Genomic DNA, 22,543 nt, shown 5'->3' with positions numbered 1-22,543 from the left:
AACATCGATATCCGGTCCCAACCAGCGCCCACGGCCAGTGGCTATAAATTTCCACAACTTCACCGACAAGCAGCGCGTTATGGATGCGGCTAGACGCATCGGATCTGACCGTATTCAATGCCAAGGTCCAAGGGTCTCATTCTTCAATGAATACTCCACGGCAGTTGTACGAAGACGCAAGGTGTTTGATGAGGTGATTATGCAGACTTAAGAATCTACATTGGAGATTTGAAATCCCCTGCATGTTAGCTAGCGGGGAAACCCCCTTTTGGAACTTGACATGTTTATTTTTCTGTTGTAGTATAGTTCGGGTTCAGGGTTCATATAGTTTGTTTTGGCCCGGTGAGAATGGGGTGAGTTTAATCCATGGGGAAAGGTACCACCCTATCTTTACAGTAGGATTCAGTCTGCATATTGGTTAGTCAAAGTGCAATGGCAGGTAACAGACTGCGTTTATGTACATGGAACATTAGAGGGAGCCATAATCCCATTAAAATGAAAAAAGTACAAATTAAATATTGTTATTGCTCTGTTGCAAGAAACTCATTTGGATGATAAGGAGCATCTAAAATTGCAACAAGGGGGGTTTGGCCAAGTGTTTTTCTCATAATTTACATCCAGAAGTAGAGGTGTGGCTATTCTTATGAAAAATAACCTACCACTTAAGTTGTTGAATTGTGTGAAAAATACATTTGGTTGTTTTGATATAATTTAAGGTACTTTACAAGGAAATTTCCATGATGAATTTGTACTTCCCCCCCCTGCTCACCTCCCTGATTTCCTCACTAAGGTATTTCTAGACTTCTCAGAATTAAACTCAGACACAGCAGTGATTGGAGGAGATTTTAATTGTTTTTTGAACCGACTTATTGACAAGTTTCCCAGCAGCATAGCTTCACCCTCTCCTCAAGCTAGGTCGCTTAAAGCTATTTGTGATGATCTGGGGTATGCTGATGTCTGGAAAACCTTTCATCCCTCCAACAGAGAGTTCACCTTTTACTCTGCACCTCATCGATATCAGACTAGAATAGATTACCTTTTTATGCCCAGGATGTCTTTGCAGTCTGTTTTATCTGCTAATATAGGAAGCATAGTCATATCTGATCATGCTGAGGTGATCCTGGACATAAAACTCAAAGGGGCATCCAATCCATCAAGACATTGTAGATTGAATACAACCATTCTTAAAGACCATACATTTACATCATATTTTATTACAGAGTTTAAAGCATTTTTTTCTATTAACTCTCAATCAACAGATAACCCCTTGCTCTTTTGAGAAATCTGTAAAGCATACGCCAGGGGTCTGATTATGTCATACTCAGCCACTAAGAGGTGGAAAAAACGTGAAAAGCAAAAAATGTTAGAGGGTGAATTGGCAACTAAAGAGAAGACTACATAACAATGTCCTCTCCTGCCCTATTAAAGGAAATATTAGTCCTTAGATCAACATTGGACTCTCTCCTAACACAGGATGCTGAAAAGAAAATGTGATTTGTCAGGCAAAAGCTTTATGTACATGGTGATAAACCAGGAAAATATTTGGTGTACCTAGCTAAAAAGAGAGCATACTCCCAGTCAATTGCTACTATTACTGATTCTGATGGCAACCATTTATATGAAAATACATGGATAAATTAGCAATTTAAGACATTTTATGCAAATATTTATGCCTCAGAAGTGAAAAATGATGGACCCAAACTAATGGAGGACTTATTTTCTAAGATTGAGCTCCCAACTATTTCCAAAGAACAGAGGTCTCTCCTTAATGCCCCTATTACCAAGGAAGAGATCATGTTTGCAATTGAGAAATGGCAAAATAGTAGGGTCCCAGGACCAGACAGGTTTTTTAGTGAGTTCTATAAGAATTCCATGGCCTGATCCTTGAGCCATTGCTTGATATGTTTAACCACTCATTTTCAAATGACTGCATCCCTCAAACGGGGAAGGAAGCTAACATATCACTTATTCTCAAAAAGGGAAAATGCCCAGAGTCTTGTTCCTCATACAGACCTATTGCTCTTCTGAACGTGGATAGAAAATTGCTTTTTAAAATCCTACCCACATGACTAGAGGACTTATTGCCACTAATTGTGAAATGGGACCAAACTGGCTTCATTAAGGACCGTAACTCATGTAATAATATAAGGCAGCTTCTTAATGTTATTGAAGCCTACCAACGAAGTGCTGTGGATGGTCTTGTGCTCTCCCAAGATGCTGAAAAAGCATTTGACCGTGTGGAGTGGTCCTACCTATTCTTTGCTCTAACTAAATTTGGTCTAGGTGACAACTTTATAAAATCCTCAGTCTACTGTCCTTACTAATGGGCTAAGGTCAAAAAGCTACTCCACACACAGAGGTACAAGACAGGGATGTTCTTTGTCCCCTCTCCTATTTGCGCTCGCTATGGAGGCCATCAGAGTAACACCTGATATACAGGGTCTGCTCATTGGTGACATTCATCATAAAATAAGTTTGTATGCTGATGATGTTTTGATATTCAAACTGAAAATTTGCATGGAAAATCTTTCCTGTTTTTTTTTGTTATTGCATTTTCTCACCTGTCCCTAAATGTCTTTGCTGCTCGAGAGAAGTAGATGAAAGAGAACTTTACCGATGTCAAATAGATTGAAGCATTCTATCAATGTGTGACATATTTTCTGGTGAGCAAGGGTTTATTTAGTCTACTAGGGCAACAAGTAATGACAGAAGAGAAGATGCATGTATAGTATCTAATTATAGACAAGTTGACTTAACAAATCCAGAGTGGCACAGCAGTCTAAGGCACTGCATCTCAGGGCTAGAGGCGTCACTATACAGACCCTGGTTTGATTCCAGGCTGTATCACAACCGGCCGTGATTGGGAGTCCCATAGGGGGGCGCACAATTGGCCCAGTATCGTCCGGGTTAGGGTTTGGCCGGGGTAGACCGCCATTGTAAATAAGAATTTGTTCTTAACTGATTAAAAGGTTAAATAAAAAAAATTAAAAAATAAATAGCTTGTGAATATGTGAATAGGATGTCATTCCAGAACAGATTTGTTCCCTGGGTTTTGTGAGGTTGTTATTTATTCTCAGTGTCAGGAGGCCAGTGAGATGTTAGAAGCGAAGGTTTCTGATTAGGAACATTAGTTCATGGCAACGTGTTGTGTTAGAATGACGTAGCTGTCAAAAGACAATGGACTTCTTTTTGGGATTTGCGTGTATTGTTAGGTATTACTGCACTGTTGGAGCTAGGAACATAGGCACTTCGCTACACCTGTGATAACATCTGCAAAATGATTTAGAGGCTGATGGTCTGTGTGTGAGTGTGTATGCTATAGGGGCATACGCAGATGTGCACACACACACACATACATGCATACACTTGCATTGAAGTTTAGCAGTCGTTGTGGTTTCTCTGTGGTATCCCAGTGACGAATGCCTAATCTCTAAAGCCTGTAAGCTCATTAGACTTCTCCCAGGTTAGAAACAGTTACACACATGTGTGTGTGCGTTGACCACATGGATTACCCAGTCTTACTCAATATGCCAAGTCAGAGCCTGGAAGCCTCACCAGTGAACCAACTCAATGCCTGTGTGTGTCGTCATCATTGAATAGCTGTGTGTGTGTGTGTGTCTGTGTGGTTTTTACATGTATTTGTGTATATGTGCGTATGTGGTTGTACATTCCTACATGCATGTCAAATCAATTCCAATCAAATTGTATTTGTCATTATTTTTCATAATTTGCTTGTGTGTGTGCGTATGTGCCTGCATACATGTGTTTGACTGTGTGTGTGATACAGCATTTCTAACAGTTTGTTCTAGTTTATATATCCCAGAACCCTGATTATGAAATGGTGTGTGTTACTGCATCCCAGTATTTAGCCAGCTAAAGAATCCTGGCTGGCCCACTTTTGAAGCATTCTCAGATGCTTGATCTGTTCAACCAATGCTTGCCATGGCTTACTGACCTAAAAACATAGCCCTAGAAACTACTGTTGACTTCATGTTATTGTTTATGTTATTGCAAGGTATTTGTCACAAGTGTAGAGAGGAGTAGGCAGGAGGTAGTCACAGGTTTAGAACTACTGAACTTATTAAAGCACTATATATCTAAAAGTGGGACAAATTCCAAAGTGCAAAATAATAAAGTACTCAGGAAATAGTAGGAGCCTGGGAGAGAATAGCCCCTACTCCAACCTCTGAGGCGTCCACCTCCACGATGAAGAGCAGAGATGGGTCAGGATGAGCCAGAACAGGTGAGTTTGTAAAATGTTCCTTGAGCGCACAGAAGGCTTCGTTGGCCTCCTCAGTCCAGCGCAGCTGTCTAGGACCTCCCTTCAAGAGGGAGGTGAGAGGGGCCACCACTGTGCTGATACTCCTAATGAAGCGCCTGGAATAGTTGGCAAAACCTAGGAAGCTCTGCACCGCCTTTATGTTGGATGGAACAGGCCACGACCGTACTGCACTGACCCTCTGCTCTTCCATCTCCACTCCCTCGGTGGCTATCCGATAGCCCAGGAAGGAGACCGCCTGCTGGAAGAATAGGCACTTCTCCGCCTTGGTGTACAGGTGATGCCCTATCAGCCTATCCAAAATGGACCTGACGTGAGAGGCAAGTTGCTTGCGTGTAGTGGAGTAAACCAAGATGTTGTCTATGTACACCACTATACAGCGACCCAACATGTCTCTAAACACCTCGTTAATGAAGGATTGAAACACTGAGGGTGCATTTGTCAGGCCGTAGGGCATTAGCCTGTATCGGTACTGCGCGGTGCTTGTGCTGAAGGCGGTCTTCCATTCATCCCCCTCTCTGATGTGCAACAGGTTGTAGGCACTGCGTAAATCCAATTTGGTAAAGTCCTGAGCACCGTGCATCTGTTCGATCACAGTGGGCATGAGAGGCAGGGGATAACTGAATTTCTCCTGTTCCTAGGGGACGGTTGTCTAGGGCATGAACTGGGATAGGGGGTTGTAAAGGGACTAGAGGAATGCAAAATGATAAGGCCACTGACCGGTCTAGGAAATTACCTGCAGTACCTGAGTCCATTAGGGCATGACTCAGTGGGGGGCCAGGATAGTCCGGGAAGGTGACAGGAAGGAGGACGGGCTGGGTGGACAGAGAGGAGCAAGGCACATCCACGCCTACCTGGGAAGAAGCAGGAGCGCTCCTCGGCCTATTGCTTCCTCGCCTGGTTCCCCTTCTGGGACAGGTGTTCCAGGGGTGGTCTGACTCCCCGCAGTAGGAGCAGAAACCCTGTTGATGGCGGCATTGATGTTCCTCTGGGGGAAGGTGCATCATGCCCACCTCCATGGGCTCAGTCTCGCTGGAGGTTCCTGGGAGAGACCCGAACCCCTGGGATGGGCGACGACAGGCCCGCAGGAGATTATCCAGGCAGATGGCCATGACGATGAGCTAGTCCAGCGTGAGGTCCTCGTCGTGACAGGCCAGTTCGGTCTGGACATCCGCCTGTAGCCCGCAGTGGAAAACCGTCAACAGGGCCTGGTCGTTCCAGCCAGTGGACGCAGCCACCATCCAGAAATCCAGAGCGTACTCAGACGCTGTCCTGGACCCCTGGCGTAGACGGAGGAGACACTCACCTCCCTCTCGGCCCTCTGTAGGGTGGTCGAAAACTGCACAGAAGAGTTGGGTCAAGCGCTCGTAGGACTGCACTTCTGCACCCCTCTCCCAGGCGGCGTGCACCCACTCCAGAGCCCAGGCTGTCAGCTCCGAGATCACCAAGGCCACCTTGTCCCTCTCGGAGGCCATCCTGGCATGACGAGCAAGGTGGAGGTCACACTGCAGGAGAAACCCCCTACAGTGAGCTGGAGTGCCATCAAACCGCTCCGGGAGGGGCAGGTGGACGTTGCTGATCAGACCGGGTAATGTAGATTGTGACTGGAACAACCGTGGGGAGCTGGGAAGGTGGTGGTGTAGCCTGCAGCTGGCGTATGGTCCGGAGCACCTCGTCCATGGCAGTACCAAGGTGCTACAGGCACGAGTCGTGGTCTCCTATAGTGGAGAGGTCGGGATGTCCTGCTGCTTCCTGTTCTCTTGGGTCGGTCATTCTGTCACAAGTGTAGAGAGGAGTAGGCAGGAGTAGGCAGGAGGCAGTCGCAGGTTTAGAACTTCTGCGTTTATTAACCTCTTGGGGCTATGTGGGACGCTAGCGTGCCACCCGTGGTGCACCCTATCAACAGCAGGTGCATTTCAAGAGCGGCAAATTTGAAACCAAATACATGTCAAAATTCAAATTTTTCAAACATACAACTATCTTACACCCTTTGAAAGATAAACATCTCCTTAATCTAACCACGTTGTCCGATTTCAAAAAGGTTTTACGGCGAAAGCATAAAGTTAGATTATGTTAGGAGAGTACATTGACAATAGCTGTGTGTAATGTTTTGTCAAAGACAGGCGTCACCAAAACCATAAAACCAGCTAAAATGATGCACTAACCTTTGCCAATCTCCATCAGATGACACTCCTAGGACATTATGTTAGACAATACATGCATTTTTAGTTCTATCAAGTTCATATTTATATCCAAAAACAGCGTTTTACTATGGCGTTGATGTTCAGGAAATCGTTTCCCTCCAATAACCGGCAGTCAAGTCAGCACAACAAATTAAATAATTAATATTAGAAAACATTGGTAAAATATTATATTGTCATTTAAAGAATTATAGATTTACATCTCTTGAACGCAATCGACTTGCCAGATTTAAAAATAACTTTACTGGGAAATCACACTTTGCAATAATCTGAGCACTGCGCCCAGAAAAATACGCTTTGCGATACAGACTAACGGCCATGTTGGAGAGATCTAAAATCGAAAATACTATATAAATAATCCATTACCTTTGATTCTCTTAATCAGATGTCACTTCCAGGAATCCCAGGTCCATAACGAATGTAGTTTTGTTCAAAAAAGCTCATCATTTATGTCCAAAAAGCTCTGTGTTGTTAGCACATGATCTAAGCCCGCCGGACTTCACTTCATGAACGAGGGGGAAAAATATATTTACATTCGTTCAAACATGTCAAACGTTGTATAGCATAAATCATTAGTGCCTTTTTTAACCAGAACATGAATAATATTCAAGGTGGACGAATGCATTCTCTTTTAAAACGTATTGGAACGAGGGTACCCAACATGACCTCGCGCGCCAGAGTCTAATCGGCCATCACCGTTCCAAGGCTCTTGTCCGGTCAGATCTCACAGTAGAAGACTCAAAACACTTTGTAAAGGCTGGTGACATTTAGTGGAAGCAATAGGAAGTGCCAAAACATTAATAAGCCCCTGTGTGTTTCAATGGCATAGGCTTAAAGGTAATTCAACACATCAGGTATCCACTTCCTGTCAGAATCTGTCTCAGGGTTTTGCCTGCCAAATGAGTTCTGTTATACTCACAGACACCATTCAAACAGTTTTAGAAACTTTAGGGTGTTTTCTATCCATATATAATAAGTATATGCATATTCTAGTTACTGGGTAGGATTAGTAACCAGATTAAATCGGGTACGTTTTTTTATCCAGCCGTGAAAATACTGCCCCCTAGCCCCAACAGTTTAAAGCACTACAGTGGGGGAAAAATTTTATAACATTTTTCACATGCGTTTTTCTGGATTTTTTTTATTGTTATTCTGTCTGTCACTGTTCAAATAAACCTACTATTAAAATTATAGACTGATCATTTCTTTGTAAGTGGGCAAACGTACAAAATCAGCAGGGGATCAAATACTTTTTTCCCCCACTGTATATATATCTAAAAGCAGGACGAAACCCAAAGTACAAAATAATAAACTACTCAGGAAATAGTAGGAAAACAAGAAACATTTACAATGACCGGCAAAGACTTCTTCTACTTCTATGATGTTTAACGGCGGTTGGAATCCAATTTGTTGCATTACCACCACCTACTAGACTGGAGTACAACTCCCTTATACTTTGCTTGAAAAATACAAATGTAATAAATTAAATAGCCTACCGTCTAACACTACACTCACTAATTTCAAAATTATATAAAATAAAATTAACACCACCCTACTCCACTAATTAAATGTATTTATTCCTACCTCATGTCATCGTCCTGAAAGGATGGGACATCACCACTTAACACACACTGTAACTCTTCAAATGTCAAGTCTCGCACACCGAAATACCATTCTGCAGCTGTCACCACAACCTCAATTTTCTGCAACTTCCGTTCCATCCCTGCAGTACAGTTGATAACCATTACTATAAATGCTAAAAATCCAATCTTACTCAAACTTATATCACTTTTTGGCCTATCCCTCTGTACTGGTATATCTCTACTACTCTCACCACTCCTCCCCCTTAACCAATCTTCCTCTTCTTTCTTCACTGCCTCAGTATATGACAAATTCTGCACTACTCTAACCCTGGAAACCTCAACCTGCCTTTTCTTGCACGGGACATTTCTGATCCCCAGCTCCATGGGCACCCCTACAATTAACACATTCCACTACTTTCCCCAATACTACACATTCCTTTGTCTCATACCCTTCTGCACACTTCTCACACGTTGTCCTACACACTGCTGCCACATGCCCATAAGCTTGACACCTGTAACATCGTAATGTATTCATACGCTCATACAGGATAACTTATATATCCTAACTTCACTTTGTCGGGTAAGGACTCAACTTCAAAACTCAAAAGAACAGACAATGACTCTTCTGTTTCCCTGCTCTCGCCACCCTGTCTGCGTCGCATCAAACGACGAGCATCACATACACCGGGAATCTTGCCCCTCAGCTGGTCAACTTTTATATTTACTGCTACCCCAGTTATCACTCCTTTCATTGGTGCCCTTTTCTTGAGAGCGAAACAATTCACTTTTCTTGCCCAGGTTTGTTTTACTCTGAGCGCCTTCTCCCTCTGACCAACAGAAACATAAACAATTATTATTAGACCACTTCTGGTTATCCGCATCGATTCCACATTACTCAACTCTTTTTTTTTTTTTTTTTCACCCACCGTGAAACCACAAATGGATCAGCCAAAGGGCAAGAGTCCACTTTTTCCATAAACTTCACTCCTTCTTGTTCACTCATCTTTTTCCTGACCCTCGGTGCATACCTCGGTCTCTGATATCTTCACCACACCTACCACCTCCGATACTTCACCCTCATTCACTTCCATTTCTCCTCCTGTCTTCAGCTCCCTCTGCTTACACTTTCTATCATTCTTCTTTAGCAAACCATCTCCCTTTTTTCCACCATTTTTATCCGACTCAAGCTCACCCTCTTCTTCCCTCTCTCTCTTATACCTCCTCCCTCTCTTTTTCCAAGTATATGTCTCCTTATGATAATACTGCACTACTCCTGACAATCATCTTGTTTTTCTTTCTCTAAGGACTCCATTTACACCACCTCGCCGCGTCCTTTGTTTTCGGCATCACCGACAAAGACAAATTACAGAGGGAGTATATATACAGTGATAGAGGGGAGATTGGAACCAGGTGTGTATAATGATGACGAGACAAGTCCGGGGTTGATGAGTGAAGGGCGTTTGCCAGCAGCAGGTTCGGCAGCAGCTAGAAGGCCGGTGACGGCGAACGCCTGAGCTGGACAGGAGGGGGAGCCAAAGCGAAGGCTGGTGTGATAGTATTGAATGAACGTGTAACTGCATGTTATTGTACATCAAGATTTGTATATAGAGTAGTTTTTTGCTCAATGACAGCGTTTTGATCAGATTAAAACCTGCAAATATTGCAAAGCCTATTCAAAAGCACTCACTGTGACTGATATGGCATGGGTCACATCCAAAAGAGAAATGCACTAAATTAATATTGTTTGTTTTCTCCCCTTGTGCTAAATTAGTTTAAAGGGCGATGGCACTTCATTGGCCTCATTTTAGATTTGGTTCATTAAGAAATGCTAGCAGCCATGACTGAATTCAAACGTGAGTTGGTTTTGGGGTGTGGTTTGATGTGGGTGTCTCTTGTGTGTGCTCGCAGGTGGCAGAGTTAGCTAAATTATTTAGCCAATTAGCTTCAGCTAGCTGGTGTGCGACCGTGGCAAAGTTGGTTTGACTTTCGATAGCCTATCTCTGGGGCTTGTTAGGGAAATGAGACAACATTTTGTAAATATTTTAAATGCTTTTAATATTTGTATATGTGTAGTGGAAAAATAAAGATAGTGAACAAATGTGAACGATGAAGATGCATCAAGCGACTTGCTGGAGCCAAGGCCCAGCATGATGACAATCACAATTTATGGCATTGGTAGAATGGCAATCTCAATGAAGAGACATTCCCACAGAAGTCCTAGGGTCACTGTAGCCAGGAGAGGTGAAGACTTATGAAACTTGAATTTACTAAATTAATGTTACAGTGTGAATTAAATTGTCATGTTTGGATTGTTTCAGGAGTTCATAAAGACTTATGAATTTTTATATATTTCATTGTACTGTAAGTGATATGGATTTATTGTTAGAGAAACTGTTATTCTTTTCGTTGGACGGCGCATAGTTCAAAGTGGAGCTATAATTTAGAAAATGGTTATATCCAAGAATGTGTGTGATGTTTTCATGCCTTTGTTTTAATGTTTTGAGCCATGCAAAGTGATGTTAATTAGATTATGGGAGATACTGGGATTTGGCGCTCTTGGAAGAATAAAAGCTGGGTTTAAACGTTGATCATGGAGTCATTGGTAAACCGACCTCCTGATATACGCTTGTATGTCATAGTGGTGAATTTTCTATGCTGTTAAAGACTTTTATTTTCATTGTGAATATTTCTGGTATGTACCATTTGTTAACTGTATTCTTATTGCGTAACTGTAATAAATCGGATTATTTTTAAATGGATACAAACCGTAGTCTTCTAACTGTGCATCTCTGAGCTGAGGGTTAACTCAATAATTTAATACTTGGACATTGATTGTACGATATTAGCTCTTTGTTCCTTAGCCTCTTAATAATTGCATAACGGTAAACCAAGACACGTGCGTCTAATAATATTCCGAGGGGTGACGCAAGGCTCTCGACCTTGGCGATACCCACTGGATACAATTATGGGCGTATAGCCTTCAAATAATTATGGAGTCAGATAGCACATATATTAGGGGCATAGACCCTCTACACTAATTCTCTGTATTCCTCAGTGGAAGTACATTTTCACTATTCTACATATGCATTTCAACAATTTCTAGCTAGTTTGGGGTTTTTAAGTCATTGAAATTCTGATCAATTGAAATTGTTACATAATGTCCCATGTACAGTGCCTTGCGAAAGTATTCGGCCCCCTTGAACTTTTCGACCTTTTGCCACATTTCAGGCTTCAAACATAAAGATATAAAACTGTAATTTTTTGTGAAGAATCAACAACAAGTGGGACACAATTATGAAGTGGAACGAAATTTATTGGATATTTCAAACTTTTTTAACAAATAAAAAACAGAAAAATTGGCCGTGCAAAATTATTCAGCCCCTTTACTTTCAGTGCAGCAAACTCTCTCCAGAAGTTCAGTGAGGATCTCTGAATGATCCAATGTTGACCTAAATGACTAATGATGATAAATAGAATCCACCTGTGTGTAATCAAGTCTCTGTATAAATGCACCTGCTCTGTGATAGTCTCAGAGGTCCGTTTAAAGCGCAGAGAGCATCATGAAGAACAAGGAACACACCAGGCAGGTCCGAGATACTGTTGTGGAGAAGTTTAAAGCCGGATTTGGATACAAAAAGATTTCCCAAGCTTTAAACATCCCAAGGAGCACTGTGCAAGCGATAATATTGAAATGGAAGGAGTATCAGACCACTGCAAATCTACGAAGACCCGGCCGTCCCTCTAAACTTTCAGCTCATACAAGGAGAAGACTGGTCAGAGATGCAGCCAAGAGGCCCATGATCACTCTGGATGAACTGCAGAGATCTACAGCTGAGGTGGGAGACTCTGTCCAGAGGACAACAATCAGTCGTATACTGCACAAAGCTGGCCTTTATGGAAGAGTGGCAAGAAGAACGCCATTTCTTAAAGATCTCCATAAAAAGTGTCGTTTAAAGTTTGCCACTAGCCACCTGGGAGACACACCAAACATGTGGAAGAAGGTGCTCTGGTCAGATGAAACCAAAATCAAACTTTTTGGCAACAATGCAAAAACGTTATGTTTGGCGTAAAAGCAACACAGCTCATCACCCTGAACACACCATCCCCACTGTCAAACATGGTGGTGGCAGCATCATGGTTTGGGCCTGCTTTTCTTCAGCAGGGGCAGGGAAGATGGTTAAAATTGATGGGAAGATGGATGGAGCCAAATACAGGACCATTCTGGAAGAAAACCTGATGGAGTCTGCAAAAGACCTGAGACTGGGACGGAGATTTGTCTTCCAACAAGACAATGATCCAAAACATAAAGCAAAATCTACAATGGAATGGTTCACAAATAAACATATCCAGGTGTTAGAATGGCCAAGTCAAAGTCCAGACCTGAATCCAATCAAGAATCTGTGGAAAGAACTGAAAACTGCTGTTCACAAATGCTCTCCATGCAACCTCACTGAGCTCGAGCTGTTTTGCAAGGAGGAATGGGCAAAAATGTCAGTCTCTCAATGTGCAAAACTGATAGAGACATACCCCAAGTGACTTACAGCTGTAATCGCAGCAAAAGGTGGCGCTACAAAGTATTAACTTAAGGGGGCTGAATAATTTTGCACGCCCAATTTTTCAGTTTTTTATTTGTTCAAAAAGTTTGAAATATCCAATAAATTTCGTTCCACTTCATGATTGTGTCCCACTTGTTGTTGATTCTTCACAAAAAATTACAGTTTTATATCTTTATGTTTGAAGCCTGAAATGTGGCAAAAGGTCGAAAAGTTCAAGGGGGCCGAATACTTTCGCAAGGCACTGTATATTGTGTAATTTACCTAAGGTCCCTAACTAGCCCAATATGGATATCCAAAGATGATTTCCAAATGTATGATTTCCTGTGTGCTGCCAGCTGTGGGCAGGATAGAAACAAACCCAACATTCATTTGTGTTGTGATGCTGTCACGACCACAAGTCTTACAAAACAATGTTTTTGACGAGACTGACTTTATGACCAAAATTATCCTATTTCTACTTTGTAGTCAATTTTGACAGTAGAATATAAACTCAGCAAAAAAATAAATGTCCCTTTTTTAGGACCCAGTCTTTCAAAGATAATTTGGAAAAATCCAAATAGCTTTACAGATCTTCATTGTAAAGTGTTTAAACACTGTTTCCCATGCTTGTTCAATGAACCATAAACAATTAATGAACATGTTAAGACACTAACAGCTTACAGACGGTAGGCAATTAAGGTCACAGTTATGAAAACTTAGGACACGAAAGAGGCCTTTCTACTGACTCTGAAAAACACCAAAAGAAAGATGCGCAGGGTCCCTGCTCATCTGCGTGAACGTGCCTTAGGCATGCTGCAAGGAGGCATGAGGACTGCAGATGTGGCCAGGGCAATAAATTGCAATGTCTGTACTGTGAGACGCCTAAGACAGCACTACAGGGAGACAGGACGGAACAGCTGATCATCCTCGCAATGGCAGACCACGTGTAACAACACCTGCACAGGATTGGTACATCCTAACATCACACCATCACAGGTACAGGATGGCAACAACAACTGCCCGAGTTACACCAGGGACGCACAATCCCTCCATCAGTGCTCAGACTGTCCGCAATAGGCTGAGAGAGGCTGGACTGAGGGCTTGTAGGCCTGTTGTAAGGCAGGTCCTCACCAGACATCACCGGCAACAACGTCGCCTATGGGCACAAACCCACCGTCATTGGACCAGACAGGACTGGCAAAAAGTTCTCTTCACTGACGAGTTGCGATTTTGTTTCACCAGGGGTAATGGTCGGATACGCGTTTATCATCGACGGAATGAGCGTTACACCGAGACCTGTACTCTGGAGCGGGATCGATTTGGAGGTGGAGGGTCCGTCATGATCTGGGGCGGTGTGTCACAGCATCATCGGACTGATCTTGTTGTCATTGCAGGCAATCTCAATGCTGTGCGTTACAGGGAAGACATCCTCCTCCCTCATGTGTTACCCTTCATGCAGGCTCATCCTGACATGACCCTCCAGCATGACAATGCCACCAGCCATACTGCTCGTTCTGTGCGTGATTCCCTGCAAGACAGGAATGTCAGTGTTCTGCCATGGCCAGCGAAGAGCCCGGATCTCAATCCCATTGAGCACGTCTGGGACCTGTTGGATCGGAGGGTGAGGGCTAGGGTCATTCCCCCCAGAAATGTCCGGGAACTTGCAGGTGCCTTGGTGGAAAAGTGGGGTAACATCTCACAGCAAGAACTGGCAAATCTGGTGCAGTCCATGAGGAGGAGATGCACTGCAGTACTTAATGCAGCTGGTGGCCACACCAGATACTGACTGTTACTTTTGATTTTACCCCCCCCTTTGTTCAGGGACACATTATTCCATTTCTGTTAGTCACATGTCTGTGGAACTTGTTCAGTTTATGTTTCAGTTGTTGAATCTTGTTATGTTCATACAAATATTTACACATGTTAAGTTTCCTGAAAATAAACGCAGTTGACAGTGAGAGGATGTTTCCTTTTTTGCTGAGTTTATGTTTTTGACTCATATCGATGCCACATAGGTTGTTTTCTAAATGAGAAGTTGTTTTTTAGGGTCAGTTGCTTTTTAACGTTGCTCCATGTGGCTTGGCGACCTAAGATCAATAGATAATATTAATCAATGCAGTTGGTAACTACCTGGTACCAAATAGTTTCTCGTAGTGGTGCTAGGTTTTAAATTAATCCCAAAGAAGCAAAAGTAATTCATAGGTTTTTACAGTGTAATTACCATTTTACCATGTAATTTATTGGTAAATACCTGGCATACCTGGATTGGTGGTTTTCTAACCAAGCCCTCTTTCTGTTCTTTTGTCTCTCTCTCTCTCTCTCTCTCTCTCTCTCTCTCTCTCTCTCTCTCTCTCTCTCTCTCTCTCTCTCTCTCTCTCTCTCTCTCTCTCTCTCACACTCTCACTCTCACTCTCTCACTCTGCAGTCATGGGATATTTTCTTCCGGAATGCCAATGCGGGGGCGCCACCAGGCGCAGCCTATCAGAGCCCTCCTCCTCTGGCTGGTGCTGCTCTGGGATTGGCTAACGCCCAGGCGATGGTCGGGGTGCAACCTAACGTGGAGAAGCTAGTGGAGGACCATCTGGCTGTACAGTCACTTGTACGAGCATACCAGGTACTGTACACACACACACACACTGACACACTGAGTGTAATACCTGTGTTTAGGAGGTTCCTCTGAACACACACACACACTTATGCACCTTATATTATAACACACACACACACACACACACACACACACACACACTGAGTGTCATTGCCCTGTATGTGTCTAGGTGCGGGGGCACCACATAGCCAAGCTGGACCCTCTGGACATCAGTGTTGTAGACTTTGATGAGGCCCCAGTAATGGTGGGCTTGAAGAAAGTTGGTGAGAAACGTGCGCCCGCCTGCCTCGCCTCGCTGCCGTGTGTTTGCCAACTCTGATTAAGCTACATATTGGTTAACCTTTCTGATTGATTGTCTTACTTTCTTCTTCCTCTGTTCTCTCTTCGTTTATTCTTTATCTTTTTCTATTTTTCCCTCCCTCTTGCTTTCTGGATTTATTTTGTCTTTCACCTCTTTTTGATTTTTCTTTCCTCCCCTCTGCTATCTTTTGCGGTTTCGTTTATTTTTCATATTTTAATTTGTCCCCTCCCTTCTTTCGAACTTCCCCCTGCCCCCCTGTAGATTCGGGGTCACCACGTGGCACAGCTGGACCCTCTGGGCATCATGGCTGCCATCGACCCAGGCCCTCCCCCCTCTGACATCATCACCTCCAATGACAAACTGGGTGAGGAGAGGAGGGGAAGGGTTAAGGGGTAATTGAGACAGACAGGTTTTAGGCCTTAAATATAGTCTGTCGCCACATACTGTATATAACCTTAACCCACACCGCTATCCTCACCCTCCACATGGTTTAACCCACCTGTCACCAGCCTGTCACCCAACTATGTCATTTCCTTAGCGTGTACTATAGCACACATGCTGCTTCTTCTAGCAGTATAGTAAACTATATATTTGGCTGTGCTAGTGTTGCATATACTATGGGTAAATATTGCATGCCGCCATTTTGTTTCATTCATTCTCACTCACATTTAGGGCACAGAGTCAGATTGTCGTACTGTTAAACCATGGGATCTAGTTATGTCTCCAGTAGGGATGCACAATATATCGGTGAACATATCAGAATCAGCCAATATTAGCTAAAAATGCCAACATCGGTATCGGCCCGATGTCTAGTATAACGCCGATGTACAAAACCGATGTCAAAGCTGACGTGCATACCTATATAACGTAGGTACATGACGTAATGACGCCACGTAAAATTTTGCGCTACACGTGCAACACAGCATTCCTAACCTAGCCCACAATGTCTGCTGTGTGGATCGAGCAGTCAACAAGTCGAGCAGTCATTTGAAAGAGTAAGAACATTTCAGTGAGACAACTCAAAGGCGAAATCCATTAACGCCAAGATAATGGGATTCATTGCCCTTGACAATCAACCGTTCTCTGTCGTGGGTGATGTTGGTTTTCGTCGACCGGTCGAGCACTGGTACACGTTGCCCTACCAGAGTTACACAGTAATAGCATCACTGCTATTAGCTTTACGACATACTATGGAACGCCGTTTGGGTCTTTGTGTGTCAAAAAAGATGCACGTCAAATAACTAAATAAATAAATTATGTTGTGTGTTCTGAATTTGCACGTGCAAGCCAAGCGCCACCACTACTATCAGTAGCACTGTCAAGCTGTACAAAAAAGTCTGCAAACACCAGCCACGAACGATGTGTTTACAATACCGCGTTGGTAATAAAGCATTATTTGTTCGACTGCAACTTCTGGGGTAGCTAGCTTTAACTTGGTACCTAGCTAGTACCAATACAACCAACCTGAAAACAATGACCAGTAGAAACTGCAGTCATTTTCATTTTTCTTAGCAATGATTTAGTAATCCTTGTGAGTAAATATTAACTAGGTAGCACTTGTTGTTCACCTATTGAAATTGAACTTCAGTTCATGAAAATAACTAGCTAGCCAGCTACTTAACCCTGTTGCCCAAAGCTAACGTTATAAGCAGCCAGCTAGCTTCATCTGGCTAGTGAAGCTCGACCGGACCGGGGTATGTGTTGTGAAGCTAGCCACAATAAGGATTAGGCACAACAGTGCAATTTGCGGTTTGTCTTCAAAATAAAAGTACCTCTTTGAAAGTGATGCAGAAGGTTACAATTGGTGGAATCATGCCAAATGTAGACTAGATAATGTTAAACAAGGTTGAAATGTGAAGCAATGAAATGGGGTATCAGTCTACTCGGTGACACCCACAGAAGAGTTAATGCAAATATTACCGTTGTAGCTCTTATCGCGGGACTGCGACTGTGTGAAATCACCTCCCCAGTCAGCCTATTGTGTGTATTGACATTCATATTGCACTGTACAGCTTTACCTAAGGATTGGGGATCAATGAAATGGGGTATCAGTCTACTCAATACCAAAGATATTTTTTCCCAACATCCTCCTCAGAGTTATCAGACTCCAAAACATCCACGCAGTATTGTTTTTCCTCGGGAATGGTGTTCAATACACATAAGTTGACAATACATGTGGCTCAATTCAGTTGTTTCAGAGTCCCACAATAAGAGCTACGACGCTAATGTTCTCTGGGTGTCACTGAGTAGACTGATACCCCATGTCATTGATCCACAATCCATAGGTAAGGCTGTACAGTGAAATAAGTATGCCCCCAATGCATTTCTAAAGTATAATACATCCAGTGTGATTACAACAGATGTTTGTGAAATTAACAAATTATTATTTTTTGTGGATTTTATATAACAACATTCCAACCTCATTTAGCATGATCTATTAAATTATGGCATAATTCTACTATTTGTATTAATTTGCATCACTGTCAATGACATACTTTTATTTTGAAGGCTAACCGCAAAGTCCACTATTGTGGCTAATCCTTATTGTGGCTAGCTTTACATAGATGGGTCCGACCACCATTAATCAAATAAGAACTGTCTTATAAATTAGGGTTATTTTAGATGACACCTAGCTATATAGTTAGCTAGGTAACTATAGCTACTGAAACAGATTATGTCATGTTGCTATGTTTTTGGGGAAGAACGTTGTTTGCATCCATGAGCTAGCTAGCTTTTTTTTTTTCATGACCAGCACTGTAGGCGCGTGAGACAACTTTACCAGCATCATAGCATACATATCGATGAATCGTTGTGACATGAAATACGAGTGATAGTGTAATCAATGTGTAATAACTACGTAAAAAAATTATGAACGCTCCCAATCACGGCAGGATGTGATACAGCCTGGATTCGAACCAGAGACTGTAGTGACGCATCTTGCACTGAGTTGCAGTGCCTTAGACCGCTGCGTCCATGTGTGTGTGTTAACTATTTAACTGTACTAGAATGCTTAAAAGGACGCAAAAAATTTAAATATCGGTTATCGGTACCGGTATCAGGGTTATTTTGGCATCTGATATCGGTTTCGGCCACAAATGTCATATCGGTGCATCACTAGTTTCCAGGCATACTGTTATCTAATCCCCCCTTCCTCCTGCCTGGGTAATCTGTAGGTTATGATCTCTGACAGAAAATGGCCACTGAGAGTGTGTGTGCATGTGTGAGTGCATATGCGTGTGTGTGTGTGTACTGAAAGGGTTACATAGTTTAAAAAAATGTGATTACATGGAATTTACAGTTGGCCTATTGGTGTTGGGGTCAAAGAGTTCTCTTCTGCACTCTTAGAAAAAAGGGTTCCAAAAGGGTTCTTTGGCTGTCCATAGGATAACTCATTTTGGTTCCAGGTAGATCTCTTTTGGGTTCCATGTAGAACCCTCTGTGTAAAGGGTTCTACATGAATCTCAACAGGGTTCTACCTGGAACCGAAAAGGGTTCTTCAAAGGGTTATCCTTTGGTTCTGTGTGTCTCAAACTGGTATTGTTGATCTTCAGTAGTGTGACTGACTGGCTGTCACTTTTAGCTAATGTCAACAGGGCAATATCCGGATTTGTGTGTGGGTTTGAGAGACATCTGTGGGTGTGCACCAGAATATGTATGTGTGTTTGTGTGCGTGCGTGCATGTCACCAACCTCTTTGTGTGTACGTTCCACTAACCCATATGTGTGTTTCTTTCTCTGTGTCCCCCAGACCTCTCTGGGTATAAAGAGCGCCTGTATGATCTCACTGCTGAAGGTATGGACACAGCAGCCCATAGACTACAATATACAGGATCCTCTACTTCCTTTTTAGCTCTGCTACAGCTCTGCTGCTGCTGCGGCCTGGTTCCAAACCCATACCATGGCCCTGTCTCTACGTACTTGTTGTCTATGCCCCTAAGACTACGCTCTCAGATGGAGAAGCAAGTGCCTAGGGATCAGGTCACAGTATTGGTTTCCGAACTGGACCTAAGGATTTCTCTGTAGCTTTCAGGTGATGTTTCCCAAGTCCCACTGATGAGTGATGGTAGGATAGTTCCCTAGTTCTTAGCTATTCTTTTATCTCTTGGTTGCTCTGTGTGCAGTTTATTGTAGAAGTAAAGTAGTCCCAAGTTTCTTTTCCTGAAGTAATCACGGTTAATAGCATTGGGCCAATAGTCTAAAGGTTACTGGTTCGAATCTCTAAGCCGGCTAGGTGAAAAATCTGTCGATGGGCCCTTGAGTAAGGTACTAAACATTAATTGCTTCTTTAAATCATTTTTGATTAGAGCGTCTGCTAAATGACTAAAATGTAAATGTGGGTCCTCAGGGTCAGTGAGAAGGCTGTGTAGACATGTCTCTCCGGCTGCCTCAACTCTTTAACTTGATTAGATTTCATCTGCTTGGCTGGATTCCCCCCAGTCTCTAGTAAAACAAGTGACAGAGTGTTAGAGAATGCTGCCTTGTTGTATTTTTATTAACACAAGGTCATATTAGGGGATAGTGTGTGCGCGTGTGTGTGTGCCTGGGTGATAATGTGTGTTTATTAGGTCAAATCCTGTTAAGTAACCCAGTGAGCTGGCTGACTGAACCTGAACCTCAGATCCAGTGGCGCCTTGCCAACCTGTTGCTGGCACACATACTGTTTGGCCCTAGGGGGAGCCCAGCTTGGGGGGGGGAGAGCACATGTGTGTCTGAATATTTTTAATGGCGGGTATATGCCTACACCATTCTGTTGTTAGGGGTACGCAGTTCGCTCAAACACCTAAATGCTGCTTTTGGAAGGAAAATTATTTTAATCATATTGTAATTAACCATAGGTCATATTTTATAGAAATATGGAAACACTGGACAGTTACTTTAACATAACAGAAACAGCTGTTTAGATCATCAGTAATAGCGATGCTCCTAGGCTTTACACACTCAAGCATTACATATGGCAATGGAACATTTTACTAAAAAACAGACATACAGTGCCTTCAGAAAGTATTCACACCCCTTGACTTTTTCCACATGTTGTTGTGTTACAAGTTGGGATTAAAATGGATTTAATTGTAATTTTGTGTCAACAATCTACACAAAATAATCTGTATTGTCAAAGTGGAAGAAAAATTCTAACATTTGTAAAGAAAATTATGAAAAATAATGCAATAATATATCTTGATTACATAGGTATTCAACCCCATGAGTCAAGTCATGTTAGAATCACCTTTGGCAGTGATTACAGCTGTAAGTCTTTCTGGGAAGAGCTTTCACACCTGGATTGTGCAATATTTGCACATCATTATTAAAAGAATTCTTGAAGCGCTGTCAAGTTGGTTGTTGATCATTGCTACACAGCTGATTTAAGTCAAAACTGTAATTACGCCACTCAGGAATATTCAATGTTATCTTGGTAAGCAACTCCGGTGTATATTTGGCCTTGTGGTTTAGGTTATTGACCTGCTGAAAGGCGAATTTGTCTCCCAGAGTGGTACTTCGTGATGTGTTGTGTCCCTGAGTGGTTTTCTTCCTCTCCGGCAACTGAGCACTACAAAGATACTGTCAAGACTTCCGCCGAAGTCAGGTCCTCTCCTTGTTCGGGCGGCGGTCGGCGTCGCCGGTCTTCTAGCCATCATCGATCCACTTTTCATTTTCCATGTGTTTTGTCTTGTTTTTCCTCACACCTGGTTTCAATTCCCTCAATCACTTGTTAAATGGCCGGACAAACCGCGGACCCAGCTTCCGGCAGGGCAGGCGGAGGGGCAGGTTCCGGGTCGAGAGCCAGACCCGGCTTCACTGCGGTGACGGTCTGTGCTGGCTTTCTGGCGCAGCATGGCTCGCTGGAGGTGAACATGGGCGGCGTCCCATGTCTCCTCCGCACGCCTGAACCAGTCGTCCACCGCAGGAGCCTCGGTTTGACGCTGATGCCAAGGCGCCAGAACCAGCTGGTACCCCAGTACGCACTGGAAGGGGGAGAGGTTAGTGTAGGAGTGTTGGAGTGGCGGAGCGAGTTCTGAGCCATCTCGGCCCAAGGCACGAACACTGCCCACTCTCCCGGCCGATCCTGGCAATACGACCGCAGAAACCTTCCCACATCCTGGTTCACTCTCTCTACCTGCCCATTACTCTCGGGATGAAACCCTGAGGTAAGGCTGATCGAGACCCCCAGACATTCCATGAATGCCTTCCAGACCCTCGAAGTGAACTGGGGACCTCGATCAGACACTATACCCTCAGCCACCCTGTAGTGCCGGAAGACGTGCGTAAACAAGGGCTCTGCAGTCTGTAGGGCCGTTGGGAGACCGGGCAGAGAGAGGAGACGGCAGGACTTAGAGAACCGATCCACAACGACCAGGATCGTGGTGTTTCCCTGTGGGGGGGGGGAGATCAGTCAGAAAATCCACCGACAGGTGTGACCAAGGCCGCTGTGGAACAGGTAAGGGGTGTAGCTTCCCTCTGGGCAGGTGCCTAGGAGCCTTACACTGGGCACACACCGAGCAGGAGGAAACATAAACCCTCACATCCTTGGCCAAGGTAGGCCACCAGTACTTCCCAACCAAACAGCGCACTGTCCGACTGATCCCATGATGACTAGAGGAGGGTGACGTGTGGGCCCAATAGATCAACCGGTCACGGATGGCAGACGGAACGTATAGACGCCCAGTGGGACACTTGAGGGGTGCGGGCTCTGCACATAACACCCGCTCAATGTCTGTGTCCAGCTCCCACACTACCGGCGCCACCAGGCAGGAATGCCGGGAGTATGGGAGTGGGATCCATGGGCCTCTCCTCTGTGTCATACAGTCGGGACAGTGAGTCTGCTTTCACGTTTTGCCAATCTAGACTGTAGGAAAGGGAAAAAACAAAATGGGTGAAAAACATGGCCCACCTTGCCTGGCGAGGGTTCAGTCTCCTCGCTGCCCAGATGTACTCCAGATTGCGGTGGTCAGTCCAGATGAGAAAAGGGTGTTTAGCCCCCTCAAGCCAATGTCTCCACACCTTCAAAGCCTTGACGACAGCCAACAGCTCCCGGTCCCCCA

The 22,543-nt window shown here is 43.7% G+C and overlaps 1 protein-coding gene across 6 annotated transcripts in view; it reads left to right on the top strand.

The window, feature by feature from the left end:
• LOC106563000 (2-oxoglutarate dehydrogenase, mitochondrial) overlaps window positions 1-22,543 on the top strand; it is a 53,432-nt gene that overhangs the window by 8,235 nt on the left and 22,654 nt on the right. The window contains exons 1-4 of one of the 6 annotated variants that reach the window (XM_045689837.1): window positions 15,037-15,212; window positions 15,376-15,469; window positions 15,769-15,871; window positions 19,255-19,299. In XM_045689837.1, the coding sequence (XP_045545793.1) occupies window positions 15,811-15,871; window positions 19,255-19,299 (106 nt within the window). In that variant the 5' untranslated portion in view covers window positions 15,037-15,212; window positions 15,376-15,469; window positions 15,769-15,810. Of the gene's footprint in view, window positions 1-15,023; window positions 15,213-15,375; window positions 15,470-15,768; window positions 15,872-19,254; window positions 19,300-22,543 lie in introns of those variants that run through there. The other 5 variants (XM_045689833.1, XM_045689834.1, XM_045689839.1 and 2 more) reach the window with 5 other exon arrangements.

This window comes from Salmo salar, chromosome ssa11 (assembly GCF_905237065.1).
Source record: "Salmo salar chromosome ssa11, Ssal_v3.1, whole genome shotgun sequence".
NCBI lineage: Eukaryota > Metazoa > Chordata > Actinopteri > Salmoniformes > Salmonidae > Salmo > Salmo salar.
This window is presented reverse-complemented; position numbering and strand designations above follow the sequence as displayed.